General features: G+C 57.2%; 2 protein-coding genes across 2 annotated transcripts in view; both read right to left on the reverse strand.

Annotated features, from left to right (window-relative positions):
• Positions 1–16,433, reverse strand: part of MOB2 (MOB kinase activator 2) — a 61,292-nt gene extending 44,859 nt beyond the window's left edge. The window contains exon 1 of the mRNA XM_079104970.1: positions 16,323–16,433. Within this exon, the coding sequence (XP_078961096.1) occupies positions 16,323–16,339 (17 nt within the window). The 5' untranslated portion in view covers positions 16,340–16,433. The remainder of the gene's footprint in view (positions 1–16,322) is intronic.
• The window catches only part of IFITM10 (interferon induced transmembrane protein 10), a 289,205-nt gene that overhangs the window by 2,819 nt on the left and 264,801 nt on the right, over positions 1–21,585 (reverse strand). The gene's annotated exons all lie outside the window — the stretch shown is intronic.

Genomic DNA, 21,585 nt, shown 5'->3' on the forward strand with positions numbered 1-21,585 from the left:
GTTACTCAGAAGTGTGCTTCTATGGTGAGCTCTATAATGGAACTATAGAACACTCAGGAAAGAAACTGAAGACCTCAGAAGATAAAAAGACCTTCCATGCTCATGGATAGGCAGAATGACTATGATCAAAATGGCCATACTACCAAAAACAGTGTACAGATTCAATGCAATCCCCATCAAAATACCAGTGACATTCTTCACAGAACTAGAAATAACAGCCCTGAAAGTCATTTGGAAGGATAAGAGGCCAGAACAGTCAAAGCAGATGAGCAAGAAGAGCGATGAAGGTGGCATCACAATACCTGATCGCAAATCATACCACAGAGCTCCGCAGCAAAACAGCATGGAACTGACTCAAAACAGACAGGAAGGTCAATGGAACAGAACAGAGACACTTAGACCGCATACCTACAGCCATCTGATTTTTGACAAAAGTGACAAAAATGCATGTTGGAGAAAAGACAACCTTCTTAACAAATGGAGCTGGGAAAAGCAGATATCCCATGCAGAAGAATGAAATTAGATCCTCATCTATCGCCTTGCACAAAAGTCAAATCAAAATGCTCCCAAGACTTGGGAATTAGACCACAACCATGCAACTGTTAGAAGAAAACAGGGCCCGCACCCTATCATACAGGTACAGGCACTGACTTCCTCAACACAACCCCGAAATCCCAAAAGTAAAACCAAAATCACTAAGTGGATAACATCAAACTAAAAAGTGTCTGTACAACAAAGGAAATGATTAAGAGACTGAAGAGAGAGACTACAGAATGGAAAAAAAAAAAAAATGCCAGTTACTCTTCTAACAGGGGATTAACATCCAGAATATATAAAGAATGCAAAAAACACCTTGATGCCAAAGGAACAAAACAACCCAATTAATAAATGGGCCAAAGAACTAAATAGAAACTTCTCAAATGGAAATACAAATGGCCAACAGATGAAAAAAAAAAAATGTTCAACATGTCTAGCAATTTAGGGAAAGGCAAATCAAAACCAAGATTTCATTTCACCAGTTAGAATGGCAATTATTAAGAACACAAACAATAATAAATGCTGGAGAGGATGTGGGGAAAAAGGTACAGTCATACTTTACGGATGGGACTATCAATACACCTACTATGGAAAACAGTGTAGAGATTCTTCAAAAATCTAGGAATAGGTCCACCTTATGACCTAGCTATCACACTCCTCAATACTTATCAAGAAGAACAAAATCAGCAGAATATAGTGATAAAGCCACTTCAATGTTTACAGCAGTACAACTTCACAACAGCCAAATTATGGAATAACCCAGAAGTCAACAACAGATGAATGGATCAATAAATTGTGGTATATAAGCACAATAGAGTTGTACTCAGCCATAAAGAAGAAAGAAAGAATGGCATTTGCTGAATGGAAATGGAGAAAATCTTTTAAGTGAAATAAGCCAGGCTCAGAAAATCAAGAGCCAAATGTTTTCTCTCACATGTGAAAGCTAGAGCAAAATAAGGGAAAGAAGGTGGTAAGGGAGGGGACTATCTTATATCATAAAGATATAAGACAGATCACTGGAGTAAAGGAAGGAGAACAAGAGGGGAGGAAGGAAGGGAAAGGGCAGAAAAATGGAAAGAAATAAACAGTAGCTTGTTGCATACATACATGAAGGTACCAAAAAAAGAATTTCACCTGTATACATGTACACATATATATGTAGAAAAACCAATCAAACTTAAAGGTGTGAAGGAAAGATCACTAGAAAAGAGGAGAGGGAAAGGGGGAAGTGGGGGAGGAGGGAAGGGAAGGGGTGGGGGGGACAGGGATTGAAATCAAATTCCTTGCATGTATTGTTTTGTCAAAATGAACTCAAATACTATGTATAATTATAATGCTCTAAAAATAAAAAAATTAAAAAGAAGTGTGCTTCTTCGTGTCTAAGCATAAGGATTTATTACCTCTGTCAATTTCTGGTTTAATGCTGCTTTGGTCAGAAACATGCTCAGAGTAATTTCAAGACAATGAGACTCGCTGAGGTCTGGGCCAGGGTCCACACATTTCTCTGAGTTCATGAAGGGGTGTGTGGCCCACAGGTGATACACCCTCTGCCCTCTGAATCAGTCCGGGTGCGCTCCTGGGCCTCAGAACTCACTCTGACTTTGGGTAGAGCTAGCTGAGCTGTCCCTCCCAACACTAATGCTCTCCCTGAGGTCAATGGAGGACCTTCCTGCAGCTCAGCCAGCAGGGCTGCTGTGTCCCCCCCCAGGACCCAGGAAGAAGAGGAACGGTGCGCCTCCCAAGCCCTTCAGTAACTAGAAAGCTCCACCTGCCCCATCTGTCTAGGTCCCAAGGCTGCTGGCACAGGGGGCTGGCACCCAAGAGCCAGGGCCAAAGAAGTCATGCAGGGTCTCTGTGCAGGAGTCAGGCAGGCAGATGGGGGTTCCCTGGCTGCGGACATGACTGAGCACAGGCCAGGTGCACCAGTAGAAGAAGGAACATCAGAGGGTGAGCCAGGCTGCCCCATGGCTGAGCACACGGGGTGAGCCTGGAGGGAGATGGATCTGGACTTTGTCCCATAGGCAACAGGGTCTGCCAGAGGGTCTGCTAAGTAGGATGGCATACTCAGTCTCCTCTATGATGGCTTTGTGGAGGGTCCAAATAAAACCAGTTCACAGGTCCCCTCTGCCTTAAGTACCTCTTCTAAGAGGAAAGGGCTAGAAGAAGAAAGGGCACAGGGTGGGTCGGCCCAGGAAACAACAGGCTTCTGAATCAGACCCCACAGCCAGGAGCTGGCCCAGGGCATTCAGGACACAGTGCAACCCAGTCTCTCTCACCAGGGACATGGCCAGGGTCCTTATCTTACAGGGTTTGGTCATTGCCCTGGAGTTCTACAAATGTCTTTTCAGAGTACATATTATTATTTTTATTGGAAATGACAGAAAATAGCCATGTTAGGCTGGGGACAGAGCTCAGTAATAGAGCACTTGCCTAGCTTGCAAGATTCCCTGGTTCAATTCCTAGCACACACACATACAAAAGACAAAGAAAAACTACACTGCAGCAGTGTAGCTCCTGCCCCACCAACTGCATCTGGCAGATAACACCAGTGTTCAGAAGGGCAGGGGTCCAGGAATTCCTACTTTTTCACACCTGTCTGGGCTGGGAGGACCTGGCCAAGATGACAGCAGAGTCAGCAGAGGGCACCAAGAGGTGCCTGGAGGCAGCTATGGCTACCCATTGATCACACCCCTGAGCCATCAGTTAAATATAAAGCACCAGAAGAAATGCAGAGGCCACGGTTGTGGGCAGAGCTACTTGACTCTGAAATCACCAGGTTGGGTGGGGCACCCGGGGGTGGTTCCTCTGTCCCAGAAGGACCAACACACAGAATCCAGGAGCAGCCCTGTACCACAGACTACCACACCTGCAGGCACACAGAACACCTGAGCCCAGCACCTCCATCACCTGCAGGGCCAACAAGCATGGTGAAAGCTTACTAGGAGCCCCCAGTGTTGTCCCTCCTCCCCTAAGCAAACACAGCTTCTACTGCAATGGCTGCAGGCACAGCCACCACCTGCCAGCCAGAGACCACTGTCCTCACACAGCAGGGATAGTGATGGAGACCCAGACCTGACAGAGCAACCCCACATCACAGCTCCTGGCAGACAACACTGTGGCCTGCTCTGTGGGACAGCCAAGGCCATGCCTTACACCACTGTGTGTGAGCCTCAGCCAGTCCCATCCCAGTGCCTTGCTGTGCTGGCAGGGGCAGGGAGGATGCTGTGCACAAAGAAGTCAGAGTAAGATGGTGTTATCAGCAGACCTCCCTCACTGGCCCCTTCCTTGGGCCATTCCACCCACAAGGCTCCCAGGTATAGGCTGGACCACTGGACTTCCTGGACCACTGCCATGTGCACACCAGAGCTGCTCGATGCAAAGCGTGGGAGGAGCCTACTGGAGACGGGCAGCTGTGGCCCACCAGTGAAGCCAGACTGTTGCCTCCTGAATGCAAGCTGCACAGTGGACCTGGACAGGACAGGTGTTCCCTGGCAGGGACACAAGCATCTTTTACCCCATGACTGCTTACTGACTCTGGGGCCAGAGGTAGGACACAGCTTTAGCTCAAAGTTCAGAGTAACTGCTCCTGGTAGTGGGACAATTTGCTTTTTGCTTTCTGTGCTTCTTACTTCTATGATAGACATGAAATGCCAAGTCCCACAAGACAGGACCTTGTCCCCCTCCAGTGTCACCTACAAAAGACTTGAGGCACACCCATTATCATTCCATGAGTGCAATGAACAGTCCTGAGTGTGTGCTCACAGCAGGCTGGGGGAGAGGTGCAGACGAGCTGTCCTGACCCCTGGAGGCACACAGGCTGGAGGGCAAGGAAGTGAAGACGGCATGGAGGAGCCGTCAGGCTGGCCTCGCCTGGCTCCTGACGGCTGCAGGGACCACCAGAAACGGCACGCCTAAGCAGACACACTCAGATCTCGAGGGAACGCACACTGCAATCGCCTTTCTAAGCTGCCAGAAGGACCTAGTTGCACCCAACACTGGCAGCATCTTTCCAGAAGTTGCCCTTTCTTGTACTGACACAGTGGAAGGCCCTGGTGGCCTCTCTATGCACCTTCCCGTCTGTCCTGAACATCAACAATGAAATACAACAACAGTGACAATGGCACCTCATTTTCTTTCCTGCCCCCAGGTGCCTGGTGCTGTGCCAGAAGCCTCTGCAGGAACCGGCCTGTCCCACCCTCGGTAGGGAAAATGGTCGTTCCTGATTCACAGGAAAGCAGTCAGGGAAGGGGTCCTGTTGACCCACATGCCAGGGCCAGTGGCAGGATACTGTCCTGACTGCTATCCCCTCACCGGCCACCCACCAGACGCTGTTGCAAAGGCACTCACCCAGATGAAGCCAGGGCACCGAGAGCGTCCTGCTCGCCACTCTGCTGTGCAGGGCTGACTCGATGGCATCAGTTCCTGTGTGTCTCTCCCTAGGGCCTGTGCTGAGCGCCCATTCACTGGTGAAGCTCACGGGGTCTGCTGGAATGGGCAGCCAGGGAACCCGGCAGCGTCCATCAGGCCATGGGCAATGCAGACACATGCAGGAGAGAGGAGCAGCCCCTATAGCAGCCTGACCAAGTAGCAAAGTGCAACGTCTACCAGTGGGGCTTCTTGTAGCACCAGGAGCAGGCTGCTCTGCCAACATGGCCCCTTCCTCCTTCACCCATATGACGTGGCGGCTAGTGGGCACCCCACAGTGCGGTAGATCAGTCTAGGCTGTGCAGGAAGCACTGAGCACCCACATCCCTCAGATCTGGGCCTGGGGTTCAGGAGCTCTTCCTAAATAAGGAATCACCCTAGCACTTCTCTCCAGGGTGTATCCTTGACAAGGCGACAATAAGCTGAACCAGCCCGGAAACCAGTGGACCTCAGCTCCCCACAGCATAGACCTGTCAGGCCTGGTTTCCAGGCTGGCACCTGGCCCTGGGGTTCATGCCTGTCTTGCCCACTGAAGTGAGGCCTGGTCCCTTCTCAGTTGGGCCCCTCGGCCTGTAGGTTGACCTAAGTGGGAGACAGCCTGATCAGGTAGGGAGCAGCCTTGCCCAGGAGGTATATTTGTTTTAGCAGCTTCTAGCTAATCAGTAGCTGGGACTGGGTGGTGACCACTAGCTCCTCCCATCTCCTGGAACCTGAGGACAGCCAGCCCAAGGGCACTGAGAAAGCCTATCATGTTCAGAAGTCAGAACCCACCCAAAGCCTCCAACCCAGCAGCCCTTCAGAGTGGGTCAGCAGCTGCCTGCACAGAGGAGAACTGCACCTGCTGCCAGCTGGAGCCAGGCCTCCTCTGCCACTGAGTCTTCTTCAGACACCCCTGGTTCTCCCAAACACCTGCTGGACAGACTCAAGGCATCGACCTGAGCTGCCAGCTCCACCCAGCAGGTCTAAGCGCAGTCACCTGCCAGTGTCCCCATAGCCTCCCGCCCTTGCAGGCACGCAAACTGGCTGCTATTTGCGGCTGTGGCATGGTGGCAGCACCAGGCTTCATGGCTGGAGGGCGAGAAGGAGGCAGGAGGAAAGCCCAGGCGGCCTGCAGGCACACAAGCTGACTCGGACAGAAGCAGCTCCGGACGAAGACAGACACATGCAGAGGGTGACTGCTCCGTCCTCACGACACTCCAGGGACACGGACAGAAACCAGCCAGGACGAAGGGCGGCACTGCTTCCTCAAGGTGGGCAGGTGGCCTGCCCCTAAGGGAAGGGCCAGCTACCCCACATGGGAAGGTGTCCCCATTCCAGAGCGAGGTGTCTCCTTTTAGAGGATAGGAAGGCTCTGAGCAGGTGTCCACCTGTGGGCCTCACTGCCTTGCCCTGCCCTGCTGGTCACAGACCTGACCTCAATAAACACTGAGAAGGAAGGAAAGAAGGCAGGAGAAGAGCAGAGGGAGGAAATTAAAGGCGGGGCAGGCGAGTGACCACCCCCTGCCGAAATCAGGGAAAGAGAGAAAGGGGCTGGGCCTTAGGGAGGCAGCCAGGGCTCCCAAAGGAGATGGGAAGGAACACAGGGCCTGGCATGGACCCTGAGGCTGCACAGCCGTTGGGGAGCCATGCTGACAGGAGCACACAAGACAGAGAAAGCGGATCGCCTGCAGAGGCCTGAAGGTCAGCCTGAAGGCAGCATGAGGCCACACAGGGAGGCACAGTGCAGCGTGCCTGTCGGCAGAATGCAGCAAGGCGCTCTGGGAAAGCTTCCAGCCAGATGGACAGAGGTGGGGGCAAAGGCAGGTGCTGTCCAGCTGAAGGGGCAGGGTAAGCCCACCTGCTGCATGCAGGGAGAGGGACAGTCCTTCTAAAACACTCAACCAAAGAAGGCAAATCCCCCAGCAGGGCTGGAGCAAGGCAGGGCTCAGGTGAGGCAGGCTGGGGAGAGGCAGGGCTCAGGCGAGGCAGGCTGGGGAGAGGCAGGGCTCAGGTGAGGCAGGCTGGGGAGAGGCAGGGCTCAGGCGAGGCAGGCTGGGGAGAGGCAGGCTGGGGAGAGGCAGGGCTCAGGTGAGGCAGGCAGGGGAGAGGCAGGGCTTGGGCACCACCCTCTGCTCACCATAGTGGCCTTGATGCTTCTCTGCTGCCCACAGGGATGCTGGCATTTGACCACGTGGTGCCGTGTGATGGCACATAACAGCACGCAGAGCGACAGGCAGGAGAGTGGTCCCAGGTAAGAAAGCCTGGCCACAGTGCTTGGGGCCCGGGGGTGGTGGGCCTCAGCAGCCCTCCCACATCCATAGACATGCTGGTGTCACACAGCCTCCGCCAGGATCCCTGGGTCACAGACCAGAAGGCATGGGCCACTCAGGAATGGAACCAGGCCGGAGGCACCCAGGCAGCCTCTCTCTCCACCTGGCCATCCCTTGAAGCAGACCCTCCCTAGAACTCCAGTTTGGCAGTGCTCGGAGCAGCCACTCCTACCATGGGCCCGCGCTCCAGCCAGGCTCCAGTTAGCGCTGAGGACCCACGGGCCAAGACAGTGCCAAGATTGCCCTGAAAGAGCAGGTGCTGTGCCCATGACTGGTCCGCTCTCAGGAGCTGTGCTGCCTGTGTGGGACGAGCTCTAGGGGAGGCAGCTCAGCAAGGCCCAGTGCCCACCTGCTGCACACTGTGCTGGGCAGGTGGGGAGGACAGGCAGAGTTGAGTGCAGGCTGCTGAGGACCACGTCCCACCAGGCAGGTGGGGCAGAGTAGGAGTAGGCAACACTGGGGGTCCGGGATGACGTGGGGAGGTTTAAAGTCACATCTGCCAACTTTCACCCTCTGAGGGCCTGACTGCAGTGTAAGCAGCCTTCCTGAAATAAGGAGATATCAGAGCAACCACAGCAACATGCAGGAACAGCAATGAGTCCTCCTCACCTCAGCCTGAGGGTGAGTGGCCAGTACCACGCCCAAATCACCTGGAGGACTCTCATATCCTCCAAACCCTGCTAGCAAGGTCAACTCGGCCACTTCAAGGATGAGGACAGAGGCTGCCCACCTGGGCCCTGGGACCTACTCTCCACACCTGCAGGCAGAAGTCAGTCTGCCTGTACCTTTCCTGATGGGCCGCACCTGCCCCAGAATGGAAGGCTGGGGACTGCGGCCAGCACTCCAGGGATACTGGGATCTCGGGAACAGCTGGTCCAGCATACCCACTTCTTCCCACACTGCCCCCAGCCCCAGAGGCAGGCTGTCCCCTTCCACTCCTGTGCCCAAATCTGGGCACTCCGATGCCTTGATCAACAAAAAACTGTGGAGGCAAGGCTCTCCGCCTCCAGCGCACCCACTGTGGTTCCTGTGGTGGAGGCCCAGCACTGAGAGCCCGAGAGCAGCAGTGCCTGAGCGGGATGGAGGCCCACAAGGTACCACAAGCACAGAGGGCCCCACACCATCATCCCTCTCAAGTGCAGGGTAGAGTGCTGCACAAGACCCAAGAGGTGCGAGACCACGGGAGAACCACCAGGTGAGCCGATGCCAGGGAGGGAAGCAACACCACTCTCTGGTCACTCTGCACTCCAGCAAATAGACTCTTCATTTAAAATGGTTTGTGTCGACACATGCTGGGACTCATCCTTCCAAAATGAATTAGAGATTTTTTTACCTTTGATTTCTAAAACAGTAAACACTGACGACCACTAACCAAACCCAGTGACTTTTTAGTGCGTGACAAGTCCTGGAGCAGAGTTGGAGCGCCTACGCTAGCCGAGGAAACCCTCCATGGGTGACAGCCCTGCTGCACTGGGAGACAAAACGATCCTCGTGGAGAGGCACCAGAGCAAGGCCCTCCAGGCCTACCAGCCCAGCCACTGCCGCAGGCAGCACAAGAGCACCCTGGGGGGCTGGAGTGGGAGAGGAGAGTCCTCCTCCAATTAGGACACTCCAAGGAGTTGACAAGCAGGAGCAAATGAACAGGACCCACCCTCGCCCCAGCCCAGGCCTCAGCCACACCCATGCTAGAGATTCACCTGGTGTGCAGAGCCACAGTCTGGCAGCTGACCCCGGCCCCTGCGGCACCAGACCTGCACCTCATTGAGCTGGCCTTTTACTTCAGGGAGCTGAGCCATCAAGCTGTGCTCTCTGTGCGTTTCCTAGCATGTGCAGGGCCTGGGTTCCATCCCCAGCACTGGAGAGAGAGAGAGTGTGAAGCTGTGCTCTCTGCACGTTTCCTAGCATGTGCAGACCCCTGGGTTCCATCCCCAGCACTGGAGAGAGAGAGAGTGTGAAGCTGTGCTCTCTGCGCATTTCCTAGCACGTGCAGACCCCTGGGTTCCATCCCCAGCACTGGAGAGAGAGAGTGTGAAGCTGTGCTCTCTGTGCATTTCCTAGCATGTGCAGACCCCTGGGTTCCATCCCCAGCACTGGAGAGAGAGTGTGAAGCTGCGCTCTCTGCGCATTTCCTAGCATGTGCAGACCCCTGGGTTCCATCCCCAGCACTGGAGAGAGAGAGTGTGAAGCTGTGCTTTCTGCCCAGGCCCACCACTGCTTCAAAGTCACAGCCAAGAGCCAACGAAAGCAGGACATCACCTGCTTGGATGACTCGCCTGGCCTGGTTGAGGCAGTTTACCAGCAGAGCTGAGGCAGGCAGATCCATGGTGTTCTGGGCATGTGCATGGAAACACGGCCAGGACATACATACCTCCTGTCAGCCTCTGTATCTGGGGATCCATCAGTGGCTTCACCAACCCAGGACCAAACACAGTTTTTTAAAAACTATGCCTTGAATATGTAACAGTCATTATTCCCTAAACAATGCTACACAGCAGTTTCTTTGTGTCGGGCATAACAAATCACCTATTGACGACATTAAGTACACAGGAGGACCTGCATAGGTTCTATGTGAATGAACAGTCTTTCGTGTAAGGAACTCAGTCTCCAAGGATTTAATATCCGAGGGGTCCTAGGACCAAGCCTTCCAGGGATACTAAGGGATGACTGTATAAAATTGCGAGTTCATAATATTTCCCATTTAACATCACAAGGTCTTTGTTGGTTTATTACCTTTCATATTGCATTTTTTAAAACCTGGTTACTATGTGGAAGCTAGAGTGGAAAAGGAAAAGAAAGATGGGTTAAGGTTCTCATGAAACTCAAAGGGAGATCAGCAGAGGAAAGGGATGTGGGGAAGGGAAGGAAGCGGGAACGTGTGGAGTGATACTGGACAAATCCTACCATTACATTGTGTGCATGTATGAATACGTAACAACAAACCCCATCATCATGTACGAGTATAATGCACCAATGAAAAACTGTAGAAAGAAAAAAATCATCTAAGTACTGGAAGAAAAAATATTTAAAAATAAAAATGGTGCCTGGTTACTGGCACCACTGAGGCATCAGTGTGAACCTACAACTCCCACAAGACACTCTAAGAGGTGAGCCCAGCAGGACCTCTGCTGTCACCCAGAGTGATGCTCAGGCCCCCGCCTTCCTGTCCGCAGCCTGTCCCCACCCTCCTGCCCGGCTTCCAGCAGGACATGCAGCAAGGCAGCTGGCACACAGGAACCAGTACAGATGCACAATCTACAGTACAATCCACTCACCAAACACTAAAGGCCAAAAATAAAATAATAAAGACTATACTCGACTGTAAAATATGAAATAAAAACAAGTACCCATGCCCACGCTGGCTTGGGGGGTGGGGGCAGCCACTCCCACCTCAATCCCGAGGCACCCTCAGGGACCCCTCAGGGTTCTCCCACCCCTACCCCCTGCCCCCAGCAGTAGGGAGGCTCCCGGTGTAGGACGAAGGTGGTCACTCAATTTGACCACACTCTCTGGTTCAAGGTTTTATGCCTCACAATGCCACTCACTGCTTGTCACATGGCACCTAGCTTGCCACACGTGATACCAAAAGAGGCCATAGAGTGGGAAGGCAGGTGTGCCAGGAGACGACCTACAGCAGCTCCGTCAGGCAACGGTGTCCCCTGTGGAGGACCTGGAGGCAGGCTGGGGACCCGGCCGAAGGCATGCATAGCTAGACCCCACAGGGACAAGCCAAGCTTGCTCGTACCATGCCTGAGCTAATTTTATACCACTGGGCTCACTCCCAGGGCAGCTCCAGACTCAGGCGTCTGGCTCCTCAGGGCCACCTGGCACTCACAGGCCTTTCCAAACTAGGGACACAGCCTAGCAAGGTGGGAGCTGATTGTCACGGTACAGATCCCCCAAGGGCTCCTGAGGCTGTTCCCCAAGGTGGGAAGGAAAGGGGTGCTGCTGAAGGGCAACTAAGAGAAAACCATGATCCCGAAAAGGACACAGGCAACAAGCAGAGTGCAGACCTCTACTCCTACCTCCGCCCCGCCACCTCCCGGTACATGGGGAGGAGCTACTCCTCTGTGGGTGCTCCCTGTCCTGCCACACCAAAACACTCAAGCTGACCCAAGTCACCACCAGCCAACACACCAGCAAAAGCTCAGCCGTAGCACAAAACACGTGCTGTGGACTTACCTGTACCCCTGCTGCCCCAGCATACATCCACCAAGGGCCACGGGAACCTCCAACAACCATGCAGCCAGGTAGCTGCACATGCTGACAGAAAACCCCAAAGAGAAGGACCAGGAGACAGCAATCTGCGCATGGCCAGGTCCAGGGTATAGACACAGGACCCACACCAAGAAGGGCGATGGACCACATGTGGCCTGGATGCCCTGCCAACATCTCCTCCTTCTCTCTTGAACCATCCATATTTAATTTTGTTCAATTGTTTCTACTTCCGTGTGCCAGGCACTGTCCCACAGAACTGCAGTGAGCACCAGCGAGTGTGCCCCAGCTACAAAAATCCCGTGCAGAAAAGAACAACAAACAGCAGGCAGGCAAAGAACAGGAGGCACTTCTGCCCAGACAGCAGGAGCAATGCACACCACCTTCTCTCCTGGATCAGCGGCTGGATGCTGGGCACAGGGATCCCCAGCAGGAAACAGGCCCCTCTGAACTCCCCAGCATGCCGCCAGGAGCCAACCAGAAGCAGCAGAGGAGCAGGCGAGGGTCCAGGTCTGCTCACCACCACAGGCTCTTCAAGTTGAACCCCACACAGTACCACAGAGCTGTGTCTACACAAACACAGGAAGTGGGGTTTGAGTATTTGTTTCCATTGCCACTACATGGACAACAGAAAATGCAGGGCATCCCCACCGAGGTGACCTCCAACATCCACCTTCCTTCTGATGACCACAGAAGAGACTACAACCCCTCCTGCTTTTATAAATCCTCCTCGGTTTTATAGGCAAGCACAACCTCATCTGCAGTGCCAAGCACACCATTTGATAGCAAGATCTGGCAGGCAGCCCCGGGCACTGGCTCCGCAGACCCTGGGAAGAAGCCTTGCCAAGCAGGTAGCGGGTTCAGCCCTGTGACACCAGCCTCACACTGTGCCTGACATACCTGCACTGGGATTTGCAGCCACCACCTGCCAGCCCTGCTCAGCAAAGCCTTCCTGCAATGCCTCCAACGGGCTCACACCTTGCCTGTCTCCTATTGCTTCAAGGACACTTGGTGTGGGGGCTCCTAGGGGATGATCCAAGCAGGACACAAGAGAAACCAAGTGTTGCTGAGGGTGGTCATTGCCCTCTTTAAAGAAAATTGGAAAGCAACATCCCCTCAACAGAAACCTCTGCAAACCCAGCCCAAGAGCCCTGGTGGAAAGTCTGCTTCTGAGATCACGGCTCAAAGAGGGCTGGCTGCCTGCTGCGCAGCTTGGCTGCAAGACCCTCTTCCAGCACACTTCCGCACAGCCATTTCTGCTTCCTGGCCACACCTTTCCTCCTTTCTCCTTGGAAAATCCCTACTCACCCTCCTTACTCACTCCACCATGCCTTGTTGTGCTACTCCTGGCTCTCCTCTGCCAGTGTGAGAACCTGAAAGAAGCCCTGATCCTGGAGACCTTCGGGGTGGCCAGAGAGCTCAGGACTGGGAGACCCTGGCCAAGGAAGAGCCCAGCTCACTGCTGGGAGAGGCTGGGTCACAACAGCATCAGCCACGACTGCAGAGTGGACACAACCCAGAGGTCCATCCATGGGTGAATGGAGGAGCATAATGTGTGTGCCTCCAGAGTGATCTCCTGGGGCAGCAAAAAGGACAAACTGCTGGTGTACGCAACACAGACGAACTTTAAGAATGGTACACAACATGACAGTCCAAGGCCAGACATCTGACTCCTCCTGCACGAAAGGCCAAACCTTAAACACCCTGAGGCAGCCTTGCCTCCCGCAGGAAGGACAACCCAAAGGACCAGGGGCTTCTTCAGGGAGGACACCAGCACTCTAAAATCAAACCAGGATGATAGTCACGAAAGCCTGTCATTTTCCTAAAAATTATTTAATTGTACACTTAAAACAGCCAAACTTTGTGGCATGTAACTGATACTCCAGGAAGTTGCTGAAACAAAGCTAGACTCCAGCAAGTCCAGTCAGTGTCAGTCACTGGAAACAGCACCTGTGAGAGAAGCAGGGAGGTGAAGGCGGCCACCTGCATACAGGCCTTCCCTTAGAGCATAGGCTGCTGAAGGCAGCTCCAGACAGGCTACGAGCCCTGGGGCCACGTAGCAAATACCTGTCAGCTGAGTAAAAGTCACCACTGTCAACTGACTCTGTACAGAACAGCCAACATTGAGTTCTGCCTCCTCTTGCCAGCGCCAGAGAGCTCTACAGGCACCTTACCACCCCACCTGCAGCCAAGAGCAGCAGGAGAGTGCCACTGTGAAAGTGCCTGCAGCTCCAAAAGAGCCAGCAGTGTCCCAGGAAGACTCCCTTGAGGCCTGGTGCAGAGGGTGGTGGCTCATGGCTGGGGTGGCCTGACAGGAAGGACAGTTTGCTCCCATTACTCAGGAGAGAGGAAGTTTGTTCCCTCCTGACTTGCAGGTGCTCAGGAGCCTCTGTACTGTGCTTTCTGTTAGAGCGAATGTAAACTACACCCGAACCTTCTGTTCACAAATGCCTGCTGCTACGAGCAAAGGAGACAGAAGCATCCCCTAAGCACCAAACAGCACACGAGAGTTCTTCCTCTCCCCGACTTCAGTACCTGTCCCCACTGCCTAGAACAGAAGAGCAGTTGACTACACAGGTGGCAACCCTATTGATTTATAAATCACTTTTTGTAAGAAAGGAAAAGGAAGGAAGGAAGGAAGAGAGTCTGGACAGGACTTCAACAGCCAGCTCAGAGGAACGCCAATCAGAGGAAATGTACAGGAAGAGAGGCTGAGGGCCACACCTCACAACACTCCAGAAACGTCCTGGCACGGTCCCGCCAAGTCCTAACGTGCCCAGTTCTGCCCTGGCTTCCCTGAGCATGTTTTCCTGCAGGGCCTCCCTTCCTGGGAGCAGCTGGAGCCCAAGATAAGGCTGCTAGATGCTCAGCAGGCCCGGCTGGCCTCCCCTGGTGAAAGGGAAGATGTGGTTTCACCAGCCCATCTGTAGACCACTCCTCTGGTTCTAACAACTGTTACCCAGAAGGTAGTGGGCACTGTTGGCTGTTCCCCTGATTCCACACTTTGACACCCAACATGAACTCATCCAAAGAAACCCTTCCTTAAAACAAAAAATCTTTTTAAAACATAAGAGAACTATACTCTGAAATACCTGCTTGACACTGAATAGTTTAAATTAAGAAAGTATCAAGAAACTGTGAATTTTCCCAATTTTTCCAGACCAACCCCTAGTTAAAGGATTAATGGCAAATGAAGCCTACCACAGAGCACACAAGCGTGCCTGGGTGGGAGGTGGAGCAGCCCCTTCACTCACTACTGACCCCCTGCTGGCTCTCCTCCAGGGGAGGAACCTGATCAAGTGAGCAACAGACAGATGGGGCAAGATCTGGGGGTCTCCTGAGGCCCCTTGCTCTGCACTTTGCACATCTTCCTATTTTCATAATAGATGTTCAGTAGACAAGTGAAATGAGCAGCAGGAGGAGTGATGGAGGAACACCTGGGCCATCCATCTGGGCTCCCCAGTCCTAGGACACCAACTTGAAAACAGGTTCTCAAGAAAGAACTTGACATGAAATACACCACTTATAAAAGAGGTTCTTATTCCAGGGACTGTTAAGAGTTTATGGTTCCCAATGTTCCATCTGCAGCCCACTAAATTTAAAACACAAAAAAAACATAGCCACACTGCCTCTTAATCCCTCTTTTTAAATCTTCATTGTCTTGTCAGAGCTGCATCTGGATTTTTTACAGCCAGGAGCAACAAATGCTCCTTCCCTTCCCAGAGCCTTGCAGCCTGCCTCTAGCACCTGTGCTGGCCCCAGTCCAGAGTAGGAGATGAGTGCTCAGCTGTCCTTCATTGGAGAGCTACTTGTCACCAAGGTCTTGAGAAGAGTTACAGAACTCAGAAATCCGACATGTCTGGATATTCACCATGACAACAGCAAAGTTCACAAAGCACAGATGTGGTCAGCTTAAAGGCTTCCTGCTGGTCGGTCTCCAGCACAAAGCACCTGCTACCCACCAACATAGACATGTAAGGGTCACACACTACAATGGGCAGCTTCCTCAGTCGTCCTCCTGCCACCAAGCCCTGTGGCCACTCCAAAGCGGACTTGCTCAGTGGCCAGGCTGCCTCTAACCCATAAATGAAAAGAGCAACTGTGTGATTCGGAATAGGGTGAACACAGCCGTGTGCCTTCCAGTCTCAGAGCCCGTGGGCTGCACAGGCCTGTACATGAGGTCTCTCTGTTACTGACAGCTGCCAACATTCACCACATGCCAAGCATGCGCTGGCCTTTACCTCAGTTTACCCTTTCTCAACCCTGTACTGCAGGTTCCACCGTTTCCTTGTGACAAGCAGGTCTAGAGAGGCGCACGCTGCTAGTGGGCAGCCAGGCTGGGCTGTTCTGCTGCCTCTCTCCGACCCAAGCTGCCCCGCGCCCGCCCATCCTGCACTCCGACTTGGCCCCTGGCTGCCCCTCGCCGGACCGCATGCACACAAGGAGAGGGCCGCCTCCACGGCCGTGACCCTCCGTGGGCAGTCCGCACGCTCCTGCCCTACCACCCAGGGCCCGCGAGACGCCGGCCGAGTGTCCAGCAACCCTGCCCGGCTTTCCGGGCTCCGGGGTCCAGGCCCTCGGACAGCGCCAGCCCCGCCCCCGGCGGGCCCCGCAGGATGAGCCGCCCGGTCGCCGCCGCGGGAAGGGCCGCCGGAGCGTACGGAGGCGCCGCGCCCCTCGAGAGGACGCCGCGAGCGCTCGGCTGGACGACTGCCCAGGCCGCGCGTCCCCGCCCCGGCCCGCCGGCAGCCAGCGGACGCGGCCTTGGGGCAGCGGAGGACCCGCCCGGCGCCCGCTGTTCCCCGCGCGCCGCAGGCCGGCGCCCAGCCCGCCACTCACCCCATGAGCCAGTCCATGGCTGCGCGGGGCCCGCGCCTCGCTCGGCCTCAGCCCCGCCGGCGGCCGGAAGTAAACACTCGTCGCGCCCGCCTCCGCCGGAAGTGACGCGCGCGGCCTGCTGGGACGCGTAGTCCCGGAACCTGGACGCCGAGAAACCGGACCCCGACCCGGACCCCGAGCGCCGCGGACCCAGACCCGACCCCGGGCCTTGGACCTTGAGAACCCTGGACCCCGAGCGCCGCGGACCCGAGGGCTCCAGTCGCCCGACCGCACACCCGGACCCTGAGTGCTCCAGAAGCCGGACGGTAGACCCCGACCCGGAGTGCTCCAGACGCCGGACACAGACCCTGGACCCTGAGTGCTCCAGACGCCGGACCTCAGACCCCGACCCGGAGTGCTACAGACGCCGGACCTCAGACCCGGACCCTGAGTGCTCCATACCGCGGACCTCAGACCCAGACCCTGAGTGCTCCATACCGCGGACCTCAGACCCCGGACCCTGAGTGCTCCATACCGCGGACCTCAGACCCGGACCATGAGTGCTCCATACCGCGGACCTCAGACCCGGACCCTGAGTGCTCCATACCGCGGACCTCAGACCCCGGACCCTGAGTGCTCCATACCGCGGACCTCAGACCCGGACCATGAGTGCTCCATACCGCGGACCTCAGACCCAGACCCTGAGTGCTCCAGATCCCGGACCTCAGACCCCGACCCTGAGTGCTCCATACCGCGGACCTCAGACCCCGGACCCTGAGTGCTCCATACCGCGGACCTCAGACCCCGGACCCTGAGTGCTCCATACCGCGGACCTCAGACCCGGACCATGAGTGCTCCATACCGCGGACCTCAGACCCCGACCCTCAGTGCTCCAGAACCCGGACCGCAGACCCCGACCCTCAGTGCTCCAGAACCCGGACCGCAGACCCCGACCCTGAGTGCTCCAGACCCCGGACCTCAGACCCCGACCCTGAGTGCTCCAGACGCCGGATCTCAGACCCCGGACCCTGAGTGCTCCATACCGCGGACCTCAGACCCCGACCCGGAGTGCTCCAGACGCCGGACCTCAGACCCCGACCCTGAGTGCTACAGACGCCGGACCTCAGACCCCGACCCTGAGTGCTCCAGACCCCGGACACAGACCTGGACCCTGAGTGCTCCAGACCCCAGACCTCAGACCCAGACCCTGAGTGCTCCATACCGCGGACCTCAGACCCCGACCCGGAGTGCTACAGACCCCGGACACAGACCCGGACCCTGAGTGCTCCAGACCCCAGACCTCAGACCCAGACCCTGAGTGCTCCATACCGCGGACCACAGACCCCGACCCTGAGTGCTCCAGACGCCGGACCTCAGACCCCGACCCTCAGTGCTCCAGAACCCGGACCGCAGACCCCGACCCTGAGTGCTCCAGACCCCAGACCTCAGACCCAGACCCTGAGTGCTCCAGATCCCGGACCTCAGACCCCGACCCGGAGTGCTCCAGACGCCGGACCTCAGACCCCGACCCTGAGTGCTCCAGACCCCGGACACAGACCCGGACCCTGAGTGCTCCAGACCCCAGACCTCAGACCCAGACCCTGAGTGCTCCAGATCCCGGACCGCATACCCTGACCCTGAGTGCTCCAGACCCCAGACCTCAGACCCCGACCCTGAGTGCTCCATACCGCGGACCACAGACCCCGACCCTGAGTGCTCCAGACGCCGGACCTCAGACCCCGACCCTCAGTGCTCCAGAACCCGGACCGCAGACCCCGACCCTGAGTGCTCCAGACCCCAGACCTCAGACCCAGACCCTGAGTGCTCCAGATCCCGGACCGCATACCCCGACCCGGAGTGCTCCAGACCCCGGACCTCAGACCCCGGACCCTGAGTGCTCCATACCGCGGACCACAGACCCCGACCCTGAGTGCTCCAGACGCCGGACCTCAGACCCCGACCCGGAGTGCTCCAGACGCTGGACCTCAGACCCCAACCCTGAGTGCTCCAGACGCCGGACCTCAGACCCCGGACTCTGAGTGCTCCATACCGCGGACCTCAGACCCCGACCCGGAGTGCTCCAGACGCCGGACCTCAGACCCCGACCCTGAGTGCTACAGACGCCGGACCTCAGACCCCGACCCTGAGTGCTCCAGACCCCGGACCTCAGACCCCAACCCTGAGTGCTACAGACGCCGGACCTCAGACCCCGACCCTGAGTGCTCCATATCGCGGACCTCAGACCCCGGACCCTGAGTGCTCCATACCGCGGACCTCAGACCCCGGACCCTGAGTGCTCCATACCGCGGACCTCAGACCCAGGCCCTGAGTGCTCCAGATCCCGGACCTCAGACCCCGACCCTGAGTGCTCAGACGCCGGACCTCAGACCCGGACCCTGAGTGCTCCAGAACCCGGACCGCAGACCCCGACCCTGAGTGCTCCAGACCCCAGACCTCAGACCCAGACCCTGAGTGCTCCAGATCCCGGACCGCATACCCCGACCCGGAGTGCTCCAGACGCCGGACCTCAGACCCCGACCCTGAGTGCTCCAGACCCCGGACACAGACCCGGACCCTGAGTGCTCCAGACCCCAGACCTCAGACCCAGACCCTGAGTGCTCCAGATCCCGGACCGCATACCCCGACCCTGAGTGCTCCAGATCCCGGACCGCAGGCCACGAACCTGAGTGCTCCAGATCCCGGACTGCAGACCTTGACCCTGAATGCTCCAGACCCCAGACCTCAGACCCCGACCCTGAGTGCTCCAGACCCCAGACCTCAGACCCCGACCCTGAGTGCTCCAGACCCCAGAACTCAGACCCCGGACCCTGAGTGCTCCATACCGCGGACCTCAGACCCAGACCCTGAGTGCTCCAGATCCCGGACCTAGACCCCGACCCTGAGTGCTCCAGACCCCGGACACAGACCCTGGACCCTGAGTGCTCCAGACGCCGGACCTCAGACCCCGACCCTGAGTGCTCCAGACCCCGGACACAGACCCTGGACCCTGAGTGCTCCAGACGCCGGACCTCAGACCCCGGACCCTGAGTGCTACAGACGCCGGACCTCAGACCCCGACCCGGAGTGCTAGAGACGCTGGACCTCAGACCCCGGACCCTGAGTGCTCCATACCGCGGACCTCAGACCCAGGACCCTGAGTGCTCCATACCGCGGACCTCAGACCCAGACCCTGAGTGCTCCAGATCCCGGACCTCAGACCCCGACCCTGAGTGCTCCATACCGCGGACCTCAGACCCCGACCCTGAGTGCTACAGACGCCGGACCTCAGACCTCGACCCTGAGTGCTCCATACCGCGGACCTCAGACCCCGACTCTGAGTGCTCCATACCGCGGACCTCAGACCCAGACCCTGAGTGTTCCAGATCCCGGACCTCAGACCCCGACCCTGAGTGCTCCAGATCCCGGACCTCAGACCCCGACCCTGAGTGCTACAGACGCCGGCCCTCAGACCCCGACCCTGAGTGCTCCATACCGCGGACCACAGACCTCGACCCTGAGTGCTCCATACCGCGGACCTCAGACCCCGACCCTGAGTGCTACAGACCCCAGACCTCAGACCCCGACCCTGAGTGCTCCATACCGCAGACCTCAGACCCCGACCCTGAGTGCTACAGACGCCGGACCTCAGACCCGGACCCTGAGTGCTCCAGACGCCGGACCTCAGACCCCGGACCCTGAGTGCTCCAGAACCCGGACCGCAGACCCCGACCCTGAGTGCTCCAGACCCCAGACCTCAGACCCAGACCCTGAGTGCTCCAGATCCCGGACTGCAGACCCCGGACCCTGAGTGCTCCATACCGCGGACCACAGACCCCGACCCTGAGTGCTCCAGACCCCGGACCTCAGACCCCGGACCCTGAGTGCTCTATACTGCGGACCACAGACCCTGACCCTGAGTGCTCCAGACGCCGGACCTCAGACCCCGACCCTCAGTGCTCCAGAACCCGGACCGCAGACCCCGACCCTGAGTGCTCCAGACCCCAGACCTCAGACCCAGACCCTGAGTGCTCCAGATCCCGGACTGCAGACCCTGACCCTGAGTGCTCCAGATGCCGGACCTCAGACCCAGACCCTGAGTGCTCCAGATCCCGGTCCGCATACCCCGACCCGGAGTGCTCCAGACGCTGGACCTCAGACCCCGACCCTGAGTGCTCCAGACCCCGGACACAGACCCTGGACCCTGAGTGCTCCAGACCCCGGACCTCAGACCCCAACCCTGAGTGCTCCAGACCCCGGACACAGACCCTGGACCCTGAGTGCTCCATACCGCGGACCACAGACCCGGACCCTGAGTGCTCCAGACACCGGACCTCAGACCCCGACCCTGAGTGCTCCAGACCCTGGACCTCAGACCCGGACCCTGAGTGCTCCAGACCCCAGACCTCAGACCCAGACCCTGAGTGCTCCAGATCCCGGACCGCATACCCCGACCCTGAGTGCTCCAGATCCCGGACCGCAGGCCACGACCCTGAGTGCTCCAGATCCCGGACTGCAGACCCTGACCCTGAGTGCTCCAGACCCCAGACCTCAGACCCAGACCCTGAGTGCTCCAGACCCTGGACCTCAGACCCGGACCCTGAGTGCTCCAGACCCCAGACCTCAGACCCAGACCCTGAGTGCTCCAGATCCCGGACCGCATACCCCGACCCTGAGTGCTCCAGATCCCGGACCGCAGGCCACGACCCTGAGTGCTCCAGATCCCGGACTGCAGACCCTGACCCTGAGTGCTCCGGACCCCAGACCTCAGACCCCGACCCTGAGTGCTCTAGACCCCAGAACTCAGACCCCAAACCCTGAGTGCTCCAGACCCCAGACCTCAGACCCTGACCCTGAGTGCTCCAGACCCCGGACCACAGACCCTGACCCTGAGTGCTCCAGAACCCGGACTGCAGACCCTGGACCCTAAGTGCTCGAGACGCCGGACCACAGACCCGGACCCTGAGTGCTCCAGATGCCGGACCTCAGACCCCGACCCTGAGTGCTCCAGAACCCGGACCGCAGACCCCGACCCTGAGTGCTCCAGAACCCGGACCGCAGACCCCGACCCTGAGTGCTCCAGACCCCGGACCGCAGACCCCGACCCTTAGTGCTCCAGACGCCGGACCACAGACCCCGACCCTCTGTGCTCCAGAACCCGGACCGCAGACCCCGACCCTGAGTGCTCCGGACCCTGGGCCGCAGACCCTGAGCACCCCGACCCCCACGTCCTGAGAACCCATGCCCTATGCTGAGTGCCCCAAGCCCAGAGCACCATGGACCGAGA

Source organism: Sciurus vulgaris (assembly GCF_902686455.1).
Source record: "Sciurus vulgaris genome assembly, chromosome: 11".
In the NCBI taxonomy this organism is placed as follows: domain Eukaryota; kingdom Metazoa; phylum Chordata; class Mammalia; order Rodentia; family Sciuridae; genus Sciurus; species Sciurus vulgaris.